The 11,159-nt window shown below is 55.8% G+C and overlaps 1 protein-coding gene across 4 annotated transcripts in view; it reads left to right on the forward strand.

Annotated features, from left to right (window-relative positions):
* NF2 (NF2, moesin-ezrin-radixin like (MERLIN) tumor suppressor) overlaps positions 1-8,680 on the forward strand; it is a gene marked incomplete at its 3' end in the record, with an annotated part of 78,623 nt that extends 69,943 nt beyond the window's left edge. For all 4 annotated transcript variants that reach the window (XM_082668099.1, XM_082668098.1, XM_082668097.1 and 1 more), the window contains one exon: positions 5,870-8,680. Coding sequence is in view for 2 of the 4 variants with exons in the window: in XM_082668101.1 (XP_082524227.1) it covers positions 5,870-5,927 (58 nt within the window). The remainder of the gene's footprint in view (positions 1-5,869) is intronic.
* Between the last annotated feature and the right edge of the window lie 2,479 nt (positions 8,681-11,159).

The following is an 11,159-nucleotide window of genomic DNA, read 5'->3' on the forward strand; positions in this document are numbered from 1 at the left end:
GTGCCCATCAGTTAGCCTCCCCCTGCCCAGCGAGGTGAATCAGGCCGATTCGTCCATTTTCCAGGTGGAGGAATGAAGTGAGGACCTGCCAGCATCACACGGGCAGCTTGAGACATGGGCAGATACCGGTTTCCAGGCATCATCCTGCCACTTTAGGTCCCTAAAGGATTAGTAAACCAAAGGCACCCTCTGGGTTTTCCCAGGCATATTTCTCTCTAGAGCAGATACAGTAGCTGATACCAAACTGGATTTGTTAATTGTGGTGGACTCGGCCCTTCATCCTACCTCTGCTTAGGGATAAGTGTGTGGACAGCTCTCTCCCCGTGCACATCACCAGATGGTATTTGGGTACAAGCTGTCAACTAGCAAGACAGCTGAATAGCTTAATCTGACCCGTTTATAGCAGCCATCCCCCTTCACCGGCCCTGCCCCCTCAGCTTTGATTTGGAAGGGGAATGTTTATCACACCCCAAACCAGAGATTATGTTGGAATTTGCTGCTGCTGGATTTGGCTGTCACCTTCCTGCTCCTGGTGGAGAATCTGCCTGTCCTTTTGTATCTGCGCCCTCCCCCGCTCCTTCGTTCTCAATATGTAGTGGTTGAGAGGAAGTGTAACATGATTTTAGGGCTTGCATTTCAATTCCACTGCATTTTTATGGGACAAGCAGAGTCTCAGCGCCTAGAGTTATTAGGTTAGTATCTAAAATGGGTTCAGCGTTGTGGGTCTTTTTGTTTAAAATGAATTAGACGCTCCCCCACCCCTTCTTCTCTTTTCCCCCTGGGGATGAGTGGATTGAGGTGAGGCCCCCAGAGACTAGTTGGAGGAATCCTGGAGCTCTGGTTAGTTTTCTTCTCCCAGTTTAATTGTAGAGCTTCTTCTCTCTCATCATTGATAGCCGAAGTGGCTCTGTGTCCCACCCGCCCCCTTTTGCTTTAGGAACAAGATTATCACAGTGCGGCCTTGTGAATCAATTTCTCTGTGCTGATGAAAGTGTAATTCATTCTTAATCAAACAGCCTTGCTGCTGCAGGCTCTGTGCCGGAATACATTTAGTTATTCTGTCTTCACTTTGGGAAGCAATCCCTCTCAAAAGGACTTTTGGAGGAGAGCTGGAAGGAGGGAGCTGGCAGCCAGCCTGGGGCTGTGGTTTTCCAGCAGGGGGCACTCCTGGGAGTGAGGCCGGAGGAGCTTCGTAGCTGGAAGCCTTCACTGCAGAGCAGGCCAGGAAGGATCGGCAAGCCTGGTGCTGGTCTTGGTGCTTCCAGGCTTGCTGTCTCTACACCCTGGGGCCCTCTCTCAGGGGCAAGCCAGGTCCTTGTATCTAGACAGGCTGCCTGAAACCCTCGCCCAGTGAGTGGGAGCCCGTGAGTCTGCATATTGTTTGCATGCCCGGGTTCAGGAGAGGCTGCCGGGTACCAAGTCCTTCCCTAGGGTTGGAGGAACCAGCCTCCTGTCTTTTTAAGGAGACAGAAGTGTCTCCCGAATCTGATTCATTAGCTGGTGGAGGTGTCTGTTCGGTGATACTGCACACAGCTCAGGTGGTGTGAAGAGGTCTCGCCCTGCCAGAAGGCTCCCCGTCCTGCCCTTGCACAGCCTGGTGGCCGTCACAAACAACGGGCAGTGTGATGGGGAGGTGGCTGTGGGGGAACTCTGCCAGGCTGTGTCTATCAAGGCTGGGCAGGAAGAAGGGGCCAGGCCACAGGTGGGCCAGAGCGCCCCCAAGACAAAAACCACACCATACAGATATGCAGCCGAGAAAGAAGAGGAAGTTTGTTTCCTCAGAATGGAGCTGGATTAGTGACAGACTTGAACAGCCGGTTCAGTCAAGAGAGAACTTAATTCCTCCTGTATTATTCACACGGCGGATTTTAATCAGATGTGAGGAGACAGCTGCAAGAGAGAAGCGGGTCAGTCCCGTGCCTGGTGAGGAAACTTCATGTTCTTTTGTCATCTTCAGGGAACTGGTGAGAGGAACGTGGGGTGCAGAGCTCCCGGAGGGGCTGGATGCGGCCGCCAGGACTCCCTGGCCGCCTCTGTCTGGACCCAGGGGGAGTTTTGGACGGTGCGGGGCAGACGTGGCCACCAGTCATGCTCGGGCAGAACTCTACCCGCGTGTCCTCAGAAGGATTCAGAGAAGGTGGACCAGACTTGACAGGTCCCAGAATGAGGCAGCCACTGTCCAAGAGGCCCTGCTTGTCTGTCTGTGTAATGAGGCCTTTCTGCTTCACCACCTGCTGGAATTCGGAGTCCGCCCAGCATGGCAGCGTGGTCGTAGAGCCACGTTCTGTGCACCTGGGGAGTCCCCCATGGCACCGCCCCAGTCCTGGAGGTGCTGCCCCCCAAGCAGTGGGTCTGGGGTGATGACAGGTGTTGCTGGATCACCAAAGGGGCTGCAGGGTGGTGGGTGGCCCTCGCGGCTGGCTCCGGCTCTCACCGTTTGGCACCGCAGGATGCGAGGCCCAGGGTGGCGGATCATCTCTGTGGTCCCTTTGCCACGCTGTGCGGAGAGCCAGGCCCGTCCCTGAGCAGGAAGGTGTACCGAATGCTGACGTGGCTTGTACACCTTGGGGTAGGAGAGGGTAGCGGGAATCCAGGATGCTTGTGAGCCGATTTCCAGGAGTCTACGAAGACGACCTGCAGAGGCCGTTCCCTTTTTGAAGGGCTAGCTTTGTGCTGTTTCCTCTAAGCCTTCCCCTCCTCCTTTACGGATACCTCCTGCCTGAGGCTACACGGTAAATGTGACAGTGAGCTTTCTAGAAAGAGCAGGTGGTAAGGGATCCCACTGGTGAGGGGAGGGCTGGGGTGTGGGGCGGAGCCGGGCCGGGAGTGCAGCTGGCAGTGCCTGAGGGGGAACCTCCGTGCCCCTGGGCTTGAGTCCCCATGTGGAAGAAAGAAGCCCAGGCTTCTCCCCACAGACTGTCCTCACTGCCCAGCTCCCCGGCCTGTGCTCCAGCATGAGCAGGTCCTGATGCCTGAGATGAGGGACGCTGTGGAGGTAGGGCAGGCAGAGGAAGGGTTCCAGCCGCGCCAGTCAGCTCGTGCGGGATTATCCTCTGATGACGGGCTTCCTGTTGGAATTGGAACCACCACAAACTGTACAGAAAGGGTGAAAGGCGGGGGCGGGGCAGCCAGGTCTGCCTGTGGGCCGAGGTGGGACGCTCCAGTGCCCTCGGTGTCAGCAGCCACGTCCGCCACCTCCGTCCGGTGGCTCTGCCCATCCCTCCAACAGCCTGGAGACCATGGTACTGTCTTCTTGCCGAGGCTGCGCGTCCAGGGTGCTCTCCTGCTTCTGCACGGCCAGCGTTCGATCTCGCACCACACCTCTCCTGGGGCTGGGGTGCGACTGCTGCTCTTGTGAGATAGGAGGTCAGTGCGGGCTGGGATCCAGGGCAGTGTGTTGCCCACTCGAAGAGGCCTTTGCCTCCCAATAAGCACACGCTCAAGTGACTGGAGTCTGGCGCTGCCAGAGCTGCCAAAACCCTCCACTGGCACCTCGAGGGGATAGCCAGCACGCAGCTCCGGTAGGAGGATCCAGGAATTCTTGGAACCATCATTGTACAAACGGGCAGGAGGCTCTCGGAAGCCCCCACAGCCCGGGCTCCGTGCCTGGGGAAGAGGCCAGGCCTCTTGGGGGCATCTGCTCTCCCTGCCTCAGAGGCTGTGAACCCTGCCTTCGCCCTCACCCCTCCAAATCTGCCCTCTGCCCTGCTCCCCCTGGAAGGAGAGGAGTTGGAGCTGGGGGAGGGGCGATGTGACACTGCTGTTAGTAACACCAGCTGTAGCGTTTCACCACGCGCCAGGCACGGCACCGAGCGCTCTGTAGAGTTTCTGTCCCTCCGCACGTCACCCTGCGAGGCAGGGGCTGCCACCACCCCTGCTTCTCGGTGGGAACTGGGGCCAGACGGAGTCAGTGACCTGCCCAGGACCACCCAGCCGCCCAGATGGGCTTTGGGTTGGTCAGTCTGGCCGTGCCTGTGAGTGACTCAGTGTATGGAAGGAAGGGCTGCGGCAGAGGCCCCGTCCCCTGCAGGTCCCCTGTACCGTGAGGAGCCGGCCTGAGGTCTCCCCGGGAGTGTGGGAGGAACCCGAGTGGAGACACGGGGTTTCACACCTTTTGATTCACTTTCCCCCAAGAGCCTTTTTGTCCCGGTGGCTCTCTGGCTGTCTTTCTTTCTTCCCCAGTTACCATCCTTGTTCCCATTATCACAGAGCACGTAACTCCCGGCCCGTCTCCTCTGCTTGTGTTTAGGGAGAAACCCATCCTTCTAGAGGGAGTTCCTTTTCAGCAAAGAAATGAAAGGTTTCTCCACTCCCGTTGGAGCTGGGCTTTCCAAAGGGTTTCTGAAATTGGTTCCACTGAAAAAAAGAGCTCAGATGTCTCCTTGCATTTAGCTTGTTAGTCAGGAACTTCAAGGCCAAAAGATTTGGCAGGATTTAAAGAGCTGGCTCTCAAGCTGTCTCATTTTGAGTGTACTGATGCTGCGTGTCTTTGATGGTGAAGTGGTTGGTTTGGAGTCTTCTTCCCCCACCCTGTGGAGAGCCAAGCTCTCTTTGGATTCAGGGACTGCCAGAGGTCGAGGGAATGGGCCAGACCATCTAGCCTGACCCCATGGTTTAACTCCAGAGAAAAGCGGCTCAGAGAGGTCAAGGGTGTCCACTGAGGCTACACAGCGAGGTGGTGACGGAGAATTAGCGCCTGGGCCTTCTCAGCCCCAGGTGGAATTCTCAACTTTCCCCTGCATCTCACCATTTCGTTATCGTTATCACCTACATCTCATTCACTCAACAAACTGAGCTTCTGCTATGTGCAAAGCACTAAGCTAAGTGGTTTGAGGGTATGAAGATGAACAGTACGCACTCTGTGTCCCCCCTCCCTGAAGACACTCCTTAGCAAAATCCCAGAGCTGGGTATGGGGCACACAGTCTCACCCAAGTAACTGATTTCAGGAGTAGAGCAGGAAGCAGGGCACTGGGGGTGCGCCCATGCCAGATGCTTCTGTTTGGGGAGATCCTGGGAAGGGACCTCCCGAGTTGGGGGATTGGGATTTGGCAGCCCGGGAGGTCGCAAACCCTAGTTAGTGCTTTATCTGCCAATCAGAGAGCTCCACCGCCGATCCTCCCTCTCCCTTCCACGTCTTCTCAAGCTTGTGCCGCTCAGGACAGCATTCCTGGGAAGGCCTCACAGTTTCTGCCCAGAGGACCGCCCCATGTGCTGCGCCCTCCCTGCCTAAACCAGCCCTACCTGGAAAGCCAGTTGCCTCCCAGTTTGTGGATGGAAACCCCCTCTCAGCTGCCAGGTCACGGGCAAGTCTGCTTTGGGGCCACCTGGGGAGCCAGGAGTGGAAAGGATGAGCTCTTCCTCACCTGACACAGGCCTGCCCTGCCCGAGGCCATGTCTCCTTGCCCGAGCAGCGTGCCCAGGGCATGAGGACTGAGACACTTGCATTGCTGAGCTGGCCCTCGAGCCCTGGAGCGGATGAGCACCCAGGCTGGGACCAGCACGGACAGCACAACAAGAGGCATCGTTAGAGACTCCTTTGTAGACGGGGATGTGAGAATCTATTAAAATGCCCAGGGTTCCCCTGCCCTCTGTGAAAAGGCGACATTGATGACATTTTCCTGCTGACATGCTTCTGCCCACCAGCCATCCCTCCTGGCACGTCCTCATTTGTCACCTCCTAATTTGAGTTCCTGGGCAAATCTGGAAACTTACTTGGGATTGACCACGAGCTTCTTGAACATCTACTTGAACCGTCTTCCCTTTCACTCCCAGCCACCTTTGAGTTTAGTCCGGGAGGCAGGAGGGCATCCTGTCGTGAAAGAGCTGAAAGCCAGCCCCCGTTTCACTTTCTTCTCTGCTTCCTTGCAGCTCACCCTGCAGAGCGCCAAGTCCCGAGTGGCCTTCTTTGAAGAGCTCTAGCAGGTGACCCAGCCACCCGAGGATTGGCCACTTCTGCTTGCAGCACCGATGGGATGGGCCTGACACCGAGGGAGCCATCCGTGGGCGGGCTGGATGGGGGCTTCCTTGGAGCTCTGGAGCTTTTCCTGGCTGAGCGGAGAGCCCAGCCCCCTTCACGTGCAATTGCCTTGAACTATGACCCTGCAGAAGTATCTCTCTTGGGGTTCTAGTTCTCCTGACCTGAGTCTTTAAATTTTTTTGAGTATTTGCCTTTCCTTATCTAATGTGGGATTCCGTGCTTCCTTCGTCCAAAGCACCCTGGGGTGTGTGTCTTACTGTCCACTGCTGACCTCCCAGCCCTGTCTGGGAAGTGGCTGTAGGAAGTGAAGTACACAGGCCCCCTGGAGACCGGAAGGCTGGTGGCATTCCCCCCCACCCCCAGGGTTCCAGAAAATTCATCTCCTTCACTGGTGAGGAACTGGCATGGGAAGAAGTGTGGCCGCCCAAGCCCAGGCCCACAGCAACCTGCCTGCTACACGTCATTGGAGAGCGAGCCAGGCGATGGGTCCTCGGCCTAGGCACCCCTGAGGTAGCCCTCTGGCTGCCAGCTGGTGGGGAATGGGAAAGGCAGCTGTGCCTGGGGGAAGACCCGGCAGAAGCTGTGATGAAGGGCTGGCTCCCAGCAGAGGGCCTGGGAGGCCAGCAGAGCCGTGTAGGAACCTGCACCCTACAAAACACTCGCTGCCTTTCTTCTGCCACCTCAGACCAGGGTCCAGGAGGCAGGCGGGGCCCTCTGCAACCGTAGCCTCTCTCGCACGTGGCAGGCGGGGTGGGGGGGCTCCCCGTCACTCTAGTCAGCACCTGGCAGCCCAGTCCTGACCGGGGTCTCTGTAGGGCTCTGAGGCCCCGACACCCAGTTCCACTGGCCCCAGTCTGCCTCGTTGATCTGAATGGTCTTTCCTCCCGGCCACACGCCAGCAAGGCTCTCCCCCCCGTGGCTGTACCTGGGCCTGCTTGGCTGTTGCCCTCGTCTCCTTGAGAGCCCTTCGCCTTATGTTCTCCCCTGGGCCATGTGAGGGAGGGGATGCAGGTGACCCCTCACAGTCAGTGCTCTGCACCTGCCGACACACGACCCCCGGCCATGCCGGGTGGCAGCAGGTCACAAAGCCACCCCATGGCCCATACTCACTCCTTGGTTTGGGGCCGCTTTCCTGCCCTTTCTTCCTCCATGGCTGGTGGTGCTGCTGTGACCCGCCAGGCCATTCACATCCTTCCGATGAGGCTGCTGTGCAGAGCCGGGGATAAGTGCTAACCAGTGAAAAGAAGTGTATTAAATGAAGGCGTGGGAGGGCCTGGAGATTTCCTGAGGGCAGAGGTGGCTTCTGGCAATCCTGTGTGGTTTTGAGAAACTGAGAAGCTCGCAGAGATCCTGCCAAATTCCGTGGTCAAGCTGACCTAGTGGTGTCCTGGGCTTGCCGCCACCTTCTTGGGTCACCTTGCACGGTGTAAGCCAGCCCTATGTGTCCCCCCAGCCCCTCAGGACATGCAGGGTGGGACTCCGAATCTGGACACTAAGCATGAATGGCTGTAGCTGGAAGGTTCCCTTGTGTCTCTCTGTCCCTCCGAGGCCTCTTCCCCTGAGACACGGTCCCCGGCGGGGCTCCTCCGGCCGCGTTTGTAATGTAAGGTCTGACAGTTGTGAGGCTGTTTCCTCAGGCTCACCACCCATCCCTAACCTGCACAGTTAGTCTGTAACAGTGGCTGTGGGCACAGAGCATGGTGGTCATTCATAAAAATGTTGTCAGGCTTTGTTTTTTTATTATTTAACTGCTGTGTGTATGTCTGAAGTCTGGGAAATGCCGAGCCATGCAGCCACAGGGGAGCCGGCTGGGATCTGAGCTGTGGAGGGAGCAGACTCTGGAGGGCCGGCAGAGCCTGGCTCCAGCAGGGACAAGGCAGCTCTCCTTGGGGACGAGAGCTGGCAGGTACCTCCCAGAGATGAACAGGCGGAGAGGATGGCGGCCCTCAGAAATATCTTGAGCCCCAGTGGAAGAAGGAATGAAAGCAGAGCTTGGTTTTCAGGGCGTGTGCCAATGGCCGAGGTGACTGTGTGATTTGTAAGTGAATGAGCTTAGGTCTTATTAAGTAAGGAAGCCCCCGACCTCCATTGAGAGCAGGGCCCTGCCCGGATTGTTTCCTTTGAAGTGCTCCTGATGGTCCTTGGGCAGAAGCACCGTGCTGGTAACACTCAGCGAGGCTGCGCTGGCAGCCCCTGGCGGGTCCACGCAGGGCACCTCGTTGATCTGATTTAGGCTCCACCTCAGCCCCAGCGGCTCTGTCCTGTGCTGTCCTCACAGTTATTTGCGCACCCACCGGGCCCTGCTGGACAGCACCCCGCGGCACTACTTAACGCTTCCTGAGTGATTGCGTTCTGTAGTCTTGGGGACAGGTTTCTCTCTCCCTTTCTTTTCTCTTTCAAATCAAAACCGCAAGTCCTGAGGGTAACAACCTGCGACTGGCTAAGCTTCGCCTGCTGGCAGGACTGGGGCCTGCAGGCCCCTGGAGCGGGCGGCCTTGGCAGGGAGATGGCCTCTCCCAGCCTCCCCGGGGCCAGGCTGGCCCCTCTGGGCTTCCAGGGAAGCTCCATCCACCCGTTTTCAAAGACTTCAAAACCATCCTTCTTCCTATGGGGCCTCCTGTCAGGGCCACACCAGGGAAGGCTATTTTCTATTCTGGGGGGTTGTTGTAATTTAAATGATTGTTTTAATAAAAATTCTAAGTTGTAAAAAGTTCGTCTTGGGCTCCCTCAGTTTGCTCGTTGCTCTGGCCATTGAAGTGGTGACTGGGGCTGGGGGGTGGCGGCTCCCTGATGTCTGGGACCTCAGCTCCAGCCCCACGTCTTTGGTGGTGAAAGGGTCCCCTTTTCCAGGCTGACGACAGCACCGCGACTGTGCCTTCACCAGGACACCCCTCGTGCTTCCCGTGAGGCAGGCCCTGTACTGGGTCCCAGTCTCTCCATGTCCTTCCCACACCCCTCGCCTGTCCTCAATTCTAGACCTGAAAACTAGGGCACCAGACTGGGCAATCGCTCCAGGCACTCCTGCTCTGGAAGATGGGGCATGGGCAGCATGCAGAGCCACTGGGGGCCCAGGCACAGCCTGCAGGACAGATGAGGCCCTGCTGTGGTCACAGCGCCACATGCCATTCACACTTGGAGTTGGGAACGACCGCTGCAGAGCTTTGGGGTTTTTTTGCTGGTTTTATTGTTTTAGTCAACAAAAGTCCTTTATTAAGACCAAAACTACTATAGGATAATTCTATCCCAAATCACGCAACCTAAAATAGAGATTCAGTTGGCACAATATGTTCTCAGGACTTCTGAGGGTCCACAGGGCTGCCTATCAAAGTACACAAAACTTTCCAAGAGTTTGAGTTAAATATAACCAGCTTTTTATATACTTTGGAGAGATATGAAGTTGTAAAACTAGAGAATTTTGAAGTTTTTAAACATTTTGTTAGTTTTAAATGTATAGAATTAGTAACTAATTCAACTTTTTGTTAGATGAATAATATGAGACTGCTGCGTTTATTTTTTAGCTGAAGTATAGTTGATTTACAATGTGTTAGTTTCAGGTGTGCAGGAACTGCTGCATTTCTTAAATGTAGGTTATGTTATTTTCAGTGATTGGAAATAGTTTTATTTCCTACGTAGTCCAAGCTGGAGAAAATACTTTATAAATACTGGTCATTTGAAGCTGTCCAGACAATATTTTTACCTGACTTTTTTTTAAAAAGCCAACTCCTGACCCCCAAGAGATAGTAAGGCTCTCACAGATCCCAAGGGCTCCATTCAGTGGGGTTAGAATTAATAATACTGATATTTGGGTATTGGGAGACAGGTTGAATTCTCCTCTGCTTTTTTTGGTTTGTTTTTAGTTTGTTTTGACCGTGCTGTAAACCCAAAGCTGCAGGCCGGACCTGGGTGTTTAATTGTGGCATTTGCAGCCCGGCCCCATTAGGTCCTTCAGTGGCATTCCTGCCAGCACTTCATCCTTTTCTGTCGTCCTCGCCTGAGCTGAGCACCTGGCAGATGTCCCCAGGGCTGCCCACCCCAGAAGCCTTCGCTTTGGAGGAGCGGGTCGGGAGCCACCCACGTATAACAATGAGTTGGCAGCCGGACTCTGGGGGGAAAGGTATCGGTGAGAAGATTGCTGCAACCATGTCTAATCTAATCTCTTGAGCGTCTGAAGAAGAGAGTCGAGCCGTCTGTGTGTTCTCCATCTCCGTCTCAGACAGCCCAGGCAGCTGAGAGAGGCCAAGGGCTCCTCTCCCCTCCCGGGCCGCGGCGGGACTCCCTGGCAGCCTGTCATTACTGCATTACAGCAGGATGCTGCGGCCACAGTCCCGGCCCTGGTAGGGAGTCCAGAGCTCGCTTACACGGAGAAGGCTCAGGGCTGTTCAGCACTGCCAGGACCTGAGCTGACTCAGAAGAACCCCCACCGGGTCCCCTCCCGGTTCCCACTTGATGCCCATTTCCCACTGGGGTAGTAGCCCCAGAATAGCACCTGGCATGTTGCCTCTGAGCCAAAGAAATCAAGACATCTCCTGGAGAGGTCCGCAGCCGGAGCTGCATGCTTGCTCTGTGCCTCCCGGCTGCCCCTCTGTAACGAGGGTTGGCAATGATGCCTCTGGGTACCTCTGAGATGTTGTCAGGATAACATGAAGAACAGACACAAAAAACACTCAGATTTCTAAGGAAAAAGAGACGAGGATGTGCAGCAGTACCACCGTTATTTACAAGTAACAGAAGCAGTACACATGAAGAAACATGAAATCTTTTCTTTACACCCAGCCATGCGGAGGGCTAAGGAAACCACATAGCTGAGGGGCTCAGGGCCCACAACTTGGAACTCAGAAAGACCTGGTTTCAGTCACTTAGCGGCCATGTGATCTAGGCAAGTCACCTAAGTTTTGGGCACTGCAATCTCTTCATCTAAAAGGGGAGTTTTATAGGGTTTTGTGGGGATCGTTTATGCCTGGGAAGCTCTAAGCCCAGTGCCACAAGGGGAAGGTGACTGTCTCTGGATGCTTCCTTTGGAGGGGTGGGGGGCTTACAGGAGGAAGCAGGAATAAAAGCAAGTGGACACCCAGAGGAAGCCCCAGGTCAAGAGGGACCAGGCCCCCCTGTGGCCCCCACATGGGCCCCATCCCTCCACCTGTACCAGGAGCTTAATTACCTGCATCTGGCCTATTTGTCCTC

The sequence above is a fragment of the Grampus griseus genome, assembly GCF_964374135.1.
Source record: "Grampus griseus genome assembly, chromosome: 12".
Classification (NCBI taxonomy): domain Eukaryota; kingdom Metazoa; phylum Chordata; class Mammalia; order Artiodactyla; family Delphinidae; genus Grampus; species Grampus griseus.